Source organism: Ischnura elegans (assembly GCF_921293095.1).
Source record: "Ischnura elegans chromosome 13 unlocalized genomic scaffold, ioIscEleg1.1 SUPER_13_unloc_3, whole genome shotgun sequence".
Classification (NCBI taxonomy): domain Eukaryota; kingdom Metazoa; phylum Arthropoda; class Insecta; order Odonata; family Coenagrionidae; genus Ischnura; species Ischnura elegans.
In genome coordinates, this window is record NW_025791659.1 from 1,846,898 (window position 1) to 1,856,456 (window position 9,559).

General features: G+C 43.3%; 1 protein-coding gene across 1 annotated transcript; it reads right to left on the reverse strand.

Moving 5' to 3' along the window:
- Positions 1 to 674: 674 nt before the first annotated feature.
- Positions 675 to 4,499, reverse strand: LOC124172958 (uncharacterized protein K02A2.6-like). Its single transcript, XM_046552486.1, has one exon. The coding sequence runs from the start codon at positions 4,497 to 4,499 to the stop codon at positions 675 to 677; it is 3,825 nt and encodes a 1,274-aa protein (XP_046408442.1).
- Between the last annotated feature and the right edge of the window lie 5,060 nt (positions 4,500 to 9,559).

The following is a 9,559-nucleotide window of genomic DNA, read 5'->3' on the forward strand; positions in this document are numbered from 1 at the left end:
AAGAGCCTTTATAAATTGCTTCATTAGGCCTAGTTTAACATGAAGGGGCGGTAAGGTGACTTTCCTCCCGTTCTCCCGAGACTCAGCAATAATGTTTTTACCCAGCAATTAAATTTTATCTCTTTGACCACTCCTCCTTAATCCAGTGGTTTGTCTGTCTCTGCTATCACAGAGGCAAAAGAAATAAGGATTTTTGTGTTGCTAAATTGCTACCCAAGAAGAAAGTTCACCATTTTTAAATCTACACAGATTACCTAGCGATATCCCTGGTATTTTATCTTCTATAAGAAAAAAGCTATTGTATCATATTCTTCTTCCATTTCAGTTGAATGAGCGATTGGTATTAAGCCAAACTTGTTGACATTGTGAAGAACACATTTTAAGGTGCGCTTGGAGCTATCAATGAACAAACGCCAATCACTAGTGTAGGGTTCTTTTAATTATATAACACCAACTCCGTGTTCAACAATTTATTTTCACTCCGTTACATCGAGGCTTGACGTCGAGTGGTATACTGCCTCCGTCATGCCGGGCCACGGCCTTTTATGCCAACGGCAGGTGATGACGCACCGGCTCGGCCGCCTCCGTTAGTCAGCCGCCTCAGTTGACTCTCTCCGCCGGCACCTGGATCCCAACACCCTCCCTTCTCTGCAAGAAAGAAAAGTGTTAGCCTCTTATCTCTCACACATGCATATTGGTTTTCTCACCACCCGCCCGCTTCTTGTCATTATTTCACCCCGATGGAATTCCCCCGCTCTGGACCCGCTGCTCTGCGCCACCGATTTGGCCGCTACGAGGAATGCTCGATTTCTCCGAACAACGCTGCCGTCAACTTCCACATCGTATGACCTCGGCTCGTTGCGTCTATTGACGATTTTCCCGTAGTGTTTCCTATCAGTCACCCAAACTCGGTCTCGTGGTTTCAGCTCGGGCAGCGGTTGAGCTCGATGTCTTCTATTGTACTTCTCGGCAGCCTTCGCTTTCTTTATTCCCATCTTTCCCCGGTGCTCCCTCAGGTTCGGCCACGATGGCTGCAATGAGTATGAAGAAATGGGAAGGTTTGTGCGTAATTTTTTTCCCATTAACAGCTCTGCTGGGCTATATCCGGTTTCCAGGGGTGTTGACCTGTAGACAAGTAATCCTAAATTTGGGTCTTTCTCCTTCAGTAAAATGTTTTTAACTATTTTTACCGCTGACTCTGCTTGGCCATTGCTTCTCGCTAATAATGGACTGCTCGTTATTAGCCGGAATCCGTATTCTTTGGCGAATTCCAACATTTCTCCTCTAAACTGTGGCCCATTATCGGATCTAACAACTTCTGGGATCCCAAACCTAGCGAAAATCGCTTTGATTTTTCCGATGACTGCTGCTGCGGTAGTGCTTGTTAACCTCGTCACCTCCGGATATCTGGAAAAATAATCTACAACAACTAAAAAGCTCTGATTGCGGACGGTTAAGATATCCATTCCTACCATCATCCAGGGTCTTTCCGGAACTGCAGTTGGCATCAGGGGTTCAACGGGCTGTGGACGCCTCTCCAGACATTCTTCGCATTTTTCAACTGCGTTTTGTATGTCTGCCGATATTCCTGGCCACCAAATTGCATCTCGTGCTCTTTCCCTACATTTCCCTATTCCTAGATGACCTTTATGTAACCTATCGAGCATCTCCCTCCTTAACTCCTTCGGAATAACAACTCTGTGTCCATGCATAAGCAATCCTTCTCCCTCATTGAGATATCCTCTTTCTTCATAGTATCTCCGCAGCGGCAGCTCAAGGTCTTCTTTGTGCGCAGGCCAGCCATTACGAACGTATTGCTTTATCTCTTTTAAGACGTCGTCTCTTTCTTGCTTTTCTCTGACTTCTTCCAGCCTGGTGTCTGACATTGGTAGAGCCTTTATTACTTCTTTCACCATCACTTCATCCTTTTCTGCCATAATTATGTCCTCATCCCGTGGTCTCCTGGCCAGTGGTGCTCTGGAAAGCATATCTGGGGTATAAAACAATTTACCAGGAACGTGCTCAATAGTGTACTGGTAGCCCAGAAGTCTCATGCGAAATCTTTGCAATCTCGCGGATAAATCACTTAATGGTTTGGTACTCAATAATGGCACTAATGGTTTATGATCCGTCCTTAAAATGAAATGGGATCCTTGGATGTATGAGGTGAATTTCTCACACGCCCAAGTCAAAGCCAACGCTTCTTTTTCTATCTGCGCGTACCTTTGTTCCGTGTCCGTTAGGGATCGGGACGCAAAACTTACGGCTTTCCACACCCCGTTTTGGTTCTGCTCTAGAACGGCCCCCAAACCATACGATGACGAATCTGCCGACACTCTGCATTTTCTGTTTGGATCATAAATCCCCAATGCGGGCGCTTCAGTGAGCCTCTTCTTGATCGCTGCAAATGCCTTATCGTGAACTTCAGTCCAAGGAAGTTTCCCCTTGCAAGATAATAATTCTCGTAATGGTTGCGTCATGTCTGCCAGGTGATCCAAAAATTTTAAGTGGTAATGAACCATACCCAGAAAACGCTGCACCGCTTCTGTTGTCTTGGGTCTTTCCATCTCGCGGATAGCTTCTATCTTCTCCGGGTCAGGAAGTAATCCTTCTTCTGCCGAGATTACATGTCCTAAAAATCGACATTTGTTTACTCTCCATTTGCATTTATTATAATTCAGGGTGATTCCTGCTTCCTGAAGCCTTCTCAACACGGCTTCCAGGCGCTCGTCGTGCTGCTCCCTCGTTTCACCAAACACTAGGACATCATCGAGTAAATTGGCAACACCTTCTAAACCTGCTAATGTTTCCGACATTCGTTTCTGAAAATGTTCTCCCGATGACGCCAACCCCATTGGGACGCGGTTGAAGAAATATCTTCTGAATGGCGTGATGAACGTCGTCAATTTCTTGCTCTTTTCTTCTAACGGTATTTGAAAATACCCTCTGCAGGCGTCGAGTTTACTCATTACTTTAGCTTGACCTAGACGGGCTAAAATTTCATCCACTGCTGGTAGCATGTGTCGTTCTCGGCGTACTCCTTCATTTAACTTCGTGTAATCGACACATATCCTTACTTTTCCATCTGACTTGGGAACGACGACCATCGGTGCACACCACTCTGTTGGTTCGTCAACCGGGGATATGACGCCTTCTTCTTCCATTTGTTTCAGCTCTTCCTTTACCTTTTCCCATAGCTGAATTGGCACTCTTCTCGGAGTAGTCACTGCAAATGGTCTTGCATTATCTTCCAATCGAATTTCATACCGCTTCTCCATTTTTCCTAGTCCATTAAATAACGCAGGGAATGTTTTCTCCGGTGCCCCGTTACGTAAGGAAGTCACCCCGACCCATTTTAATATTCCTAACTTCTGAATAGCTGGCCTCCCCAGCAATACCTCTCTGCCCCCGGGAGTTACGTAAATTGTTTCATCACATAATTTTTCCTTCCACTGCAGCCTAGCCTCGAAACTTCCCTTCGCACAAAAGTTCGTCCCACCTATGCCTGCCAGTCGTTTAGACGTAGGGGTTAATTTAATTCCTTGCAATTTATCTTCAACCACGAGGGACCCTATCACTGTTACGTCTACCCCCGTGTCTATTTTGAATTTAATATCGACACCATTCAGCGTGACTGTGACCCACCATGGCTCTACATTAGTATCTACAATTCCCAAGTAATAAATATCTTCTTCGTCGTCTTCGTCCTGGACTATGACGGTCCCCACGGATTTCCGCAATCTACACATTTTTCTCCAATGACCCTTCTTACTGCACGCGTGGCACGTTGACTGTCTCGCGGGGCAAGTTGCGAACGCGTGTTGAGGACTACGCCCGCATCTGCCGCACCTCTGGTGCTTGCCGCTAATTGGTTTAGTCCTCTTCTTTACTTCACTAACCTCATAGTCTGATTCCACTCCGCGATGCGTTGACCCTTGGGTGCCTCTCAGCAGCCCCTGTTGGCGCTGCACCTCTTCCGCCTGACGTGCCTTCCGTAGAGCCACTTCCAGTGTTAGGCCCGGATCCATCTGCAACGCTTGCGACAGCTTCGCGTCGTAGACTCCGACCACAATTCGATCTCGGAAAAGATCGTCCTGGAGTGACCCATATTCGCAATATTGTATGAGGCGATACAGGTCTGAGATGAATTCATCCACAGCTTCTCCCTCCTTCTGGCAGCGTTGGTTAAATTTCGCCCTCATGTATACGACGTTTACCCGTTCCATGTAGTGATTCTTGAATTCTTCGTATACCTTCTTGTATTTCTTCTTATCCGCTGCTGACAGCTGTAGGCTAAGCAGTACGTCTTCCGCCTTTTCGCCCATCACGTACACCAGCATGTTCAGTTGCTCCTCGTCGCTCTGCTTCTTCAGCCCAGACGCAACCCAGTATCTCTCCCAACGTTGCGCCCATCGCGGCCAATCCTCCGCCACGAAAGAAAATTGGGAGGGCGCCGTCACGCCTGCTGTTAGCACGAACGTGCTGTTGCCTTCCGCCATGTGGATCTCGCTGCTGCGTTCCTGGCACCGCTGCCACCATGTAGGGTTCTTTTAATTATATAACACCAACTCCGTGTTCAACAATTTATTTTCACTCCGTTACATCGAGGCTTGACGTCGAGTGGTATACTGCCTCCGTCATGCCGGGCCACGGCCTTTTATGCCAACGGCAGGTGATGACGCACCGGCTCGGCCGCCTCCGTTAGTCAGCCGCCTCAGTTGACTCTCTCCGCCGGCACCTGGATCCCAACAACTAGCTTCATGATGCGGTAGTTCAATTCCTTTCAGAAGACCTCTAACGTCTAAAGTAAGATTGTCTTCTTGAGTAAAGAAGAGTAGCAAATCCTTTTCCCTTGTGCGATAAAAATTAATTTTTGCACCTTGTTCCATCAAATTCTTTTCATGAATCCTTGAAGCTGGTAGTTCAGATGCTTCCATTGATAAGTTCAATTCTCTAACAAGGTTGCTTAGTTCATCATGATTAAATAGTTGAGGATTTGTTGATACTGCCTCGCAGTCACTACCACTATTGTTAATAACATCAAGAATGTGTTCACATAGCTCATATTTATCCTCACACGAATCTGGTAATGCCTGAAATATTAGAATCGGGATTTCTTCTGAATAGGGTACTGGGCGTCTAGCTGAAGGTAAATATGGATATTTCCAATTATGGCGATTTGCTTTGACTAATTCCCGAATCATTTACCATGCAAAAATAACAGTTATCAATATGGTTTGTAGGTTCTCTCCAAACCATTGTCACACCAAACTTTAAACTTTTCCTTTTTCCTGTAGTCCACTACCGCTGATGTTATGTACATGTTTTACACAAAACGTACGGTGCTCACTTTTTAGCTTGGTCACCAAGCTGAGCACCGAAATATCCCAGGCATGCGCGTTTCACGAAGTCTGTAATGTTTTTCATATTTTCTTTTAAAGTATATTCCCCAAAAATGTAACAAAACACATCACAGTGATTTACACAGCTTCTTCGATATGAGCTCATTTTTAGAGGTGGCTTAAAAACCTTTGAGAATTTGACCATTTGCTTTCGGGAATCCCCTTACCTACTTACTACCGCCTCTCCATTTTCAAGGACACGCTATCTTTTTACCACATCCCCCTTATTTACTCTGCTCCACTTTTCTGTGATTCTTCCCACATGTCGTTATTCCACAGTTATGAATTGGGTCCTTTTCCACCGCGGATTTCCATATCCCTTAGTTGGATCTTTTCCCACTGTCTCCACTTGTACCTACGCCTGTCTCCCCTTCTTCTAACACGCCAAATCCTCCCCAACCCCTTTCTCTATGGTAAAAAGTTGATTTTCAAAGTAAATACTGCATAGTGGTTATGAATTAGTTTTTTTTATAAATTGTTTTGAATTTGAAAAAAATTTCTGAAAAATATCAAATATTTAAAAGACTCTAATCATAAAATTTGCGGTATCTAAAAAAGTAAAGCTGTTACATAAAAACAGGTAACATATTTGGATTCAACACCACGCATATTGTAAATACCAGCTCAAAAACTCCCGGCTCCAAAAAAAAAAAACTTTTGTTGGCCTGTGTTATCAGGCCACCATGAGGTGTCTTCCTTCATAATTAGGTGTTGAAAAAGTGGTATTTTTCCAGAATAAAACCAGCAGATCGGTGGTTTTCAGTGATTATATCATAAAACCATGCCCAAAAATTTCTTACTCTACACCTTCATGTTATGGTCTACGGTACTTAAAATTTTGTTAATATTTCATCCTAAAAGTGTTGTTGATTTATGCATATGAAAGTGTCACTTTTTAACAAAATGTGTATGAAGTCAGTGGGACTGGAAAATTGGCACTTCTTTAAATCTAGTTTTGTAATTTCAAACCTTTTTCACGAAGAATTGCAGCAGAATTTCAGGACAAGATTGGGTCTTATAATAGACATTCCTAAAGCAGGTAGTGGTACCACAAATGGTGGAAATACGTGCGAGACTTTTCTTCTCAAATCCAAAGCTATCAGCGGAAATTAGTAGTGCGCAAAAAAATCAATTACTTGTATGTTTCATTATCTTCAACCCTTTCACTGCTATGAACGTATCTAGTATGTTGGCACGGCAGAGTGTGGTGAACGTACTTTTTCTTCCTCCCTACCATGTGCATTCGCCCAAGCAATCCGAAAGGTTGCTAATCCGGGACCCTTTCCTGGACGAGCTCACCCTTGCTGGGCCTCATCTTCAACCCTCCAAGCCGGGGGCCTCCTTCCCCACAATTGACCGCTCTGACAGCAATTTGAAAATCAATCAGTCTATCCCATCATCAAGAAATGATTGTTTTCATTGCACTCCTGCTTTTAAAGCAATCTTGTTCGTCTTTGAACCATGTTTCTGCGATAAATATAAGGATTTTGTTAACTTTGCTAAAGTGGCCATTTTCTGGGTTATGCCTCAAAGTAGTTCCTAAGTCATTGATTGTTCTTGTATGAATATAATAAGGAGCTAACCTGCTGCACTTTTAATATTAAAATTAGGGATTTTTTTATGTCTCCACCATTTTGTTTTAGAGAAGCCCCTGATTGTTCTAAATGACTCGCAATGACCGCTATACTATAGTTTTTTTCTTAAAATTGTTTGAGTAATAGCTCAAATATTTTTGAAATAAAGGGATAACATAAAAATAATGCCGAAATGGGATTCAAGTGATTGAAATCCGCTACCAAATTTCATTTTTGAAATGACGACATTATAATTATTTTCCAGCTTCCTCCAAATTGGGACCACTGTGCGTCATTGACATCTCAATAACCAAGTACTAAGCCTTCTCTAACCAGTGGCATTTCCTCCTTTACTCCAATCCCAAATCCCAGGGCCCCTTTTCACTTGGTTTATTTTATTTAACTGTAGCCACTCACTTCCCGTGCTGGAACCCTAACCCAATAGGATTTCCCCTCTCATTATTTGCTAACGCCCCAAACTGAACCACTTCACATTATCTCCTTAACGCTGCGCAATTTTTTCCATTTGTATAAGTTGAAGATGAAAATTGGTCACTACAATTCGCAACAACAATAGAAGTGTTGGATGGATACGCAGGTAACCATCAATTACAATGACATATATATTGTTGATTTTCTTAAAATTGTTTAAATAGCTGGTGGAATCATTCTAAATTGAAGGGATAGCATCAAAATATTACCATTTCCAACAGTGTGTGGCAGTATAACTTGTTAGCATGCATGATGTTTTTTCAATCATGTGGTGAGCAAGTGGGAATCCAACTGCATGCTGCCTATTCATGATTGTTCACACCTGGCCAAACAGCCTAGATGTGGCTCATAGGGTGATTTCATTATTTTATCTAACAGCGTACGGTGGTATAATTTGTCAGCACGAGTGACGTTTTTGCAAAAAATGTCAATTCCAATACTGTTTTCCCATGTTTTGCACAACTTCTTGTGACAGATGGTCCCAAACCGATTGTAACTGTACCACTACAGCAGCTAACCCATTCCTTCCCATTGCTGCGAGAACGCAATGCAAACTTTGCAATTTCTTTTCTCCGTACGTGTCCCTTTTTTTGCTTCTCCATGAGATACGTAAAACGCTTTTTGGATTACATTTCCTCTCTTTTATTTTCTATTTTTAGAAGTGGGGGAAGGGGTGGAGGATAGTGGGGGGCTAGGTCGCATGCAAATGTCATTTGCGTCTCAACAACACAAACAGTGCAGTGGATAGCATTTTGTGAACTTTCGCAAACCCTGCTGCTCTCCAAGGCATAATGACATTGTATGGTCAACATATACAGTAGACTCTCATTAATACGAACAACGTTGTTACGAAGTTCTCGTTATTACGAAGCAAATCGTTGGTCCCGTCGAAAAGGCCTATCCAAGCTATAGTATAAGAAACGTTATTACGAAATTTTCGTTTTTACGAAATTACGAACCTAAGTCCCGGTTCCGGCGGTTACAATATGAACTTTATTACGAAGTTACACGCACAAGTCACGGCATTTAGGTGGATATTCACTGCACTTAATTTTTAATAATCGCGCCACGTTTAAGTTATTCTCGTGTACTGTGCCAAAGAGCGTCAATTATGGTTCTTTATTCAGTTTACGTGCTACATCATATAACAGCCTTCATTCCTGTGAAGTCGTGGTGGCTCACTCATAGTTAGTAAATTGGATGTACAGTCAATCCTCTTCCTATACACATTCGATGTACGATTTTTCGGAGATACGAGCATTCAAAACTTTCAAATTTCAAATTCGGCGCCTTTCGATTTGGCCTATGCGGTGTGGCGCTGGGAAACTCTCACTGTGATCACGATCTAAATAAGGTATCATTGAATCTGGTGTGAATTTAGGAACTGTTCAGCGTTTCGCCCGTTCTTCGTTACCGCGGGGAGCTATTTTTTCGGCTCCGGATGCATCGTAGGCCACGCTAGATTAGTTCGCCACAATCGTGAGTTAGCGCATACGTGTAATGCAGTGTTGCATCCCGCAGGATAACCGTACTCCCTGATAATTTACATGCAGTCCGGCTGGCGAGAGTTGTCCGATTACGGCACAATAGGAGGGGCGGATAATCCTGCGCCAGCACGGTTTAGAGCCAATTGCTGTCCCCCAAACGCACCTCACACCCTCGCCTAGTCATACAACGTTGTCAAATGCATAAACGAGCACTGAAATAAGCCTGATCCACCAAAATAAGCCCATTCTTCAAATCACAAGAACAAGTAATTATTCCTCTAGGTCCTTCACGGTCGTCGTCCCTTCTGGTTCTTTTCTTCATGGAACACTTTGTAAGCGTTTCCCTTTCTTACCTAGCCCCTTTATCCCCTACCCAGACCATTGTCTGTTACTGTACAACTCTCAGTGGCCAGACTGTAATTTTATCAACCTTGACAAGGTCTTGGGATGCATCTAGTTTGAACATCAGAGTTCATGTGTTTGGGAAGATATCAACCCTCGATTGCGTCATGGAGCAGTCCTCTGTTGAAAAACTGAAACGAATTTTCCTGTTTATATATATTTCCGCGTATTTTATATCATTTATAATACACTATTTCTTTCG

What these genes read in the sequence shown, in the direction of transcription:
- LOC124172958 (XM_046552486.1), bottom strand. Translation starts at nt 4,499, where the DNA reads ATGGCGGAAGGCAACAGCACGTTCGTGCTAACAGCAGGCGTGACGGCG.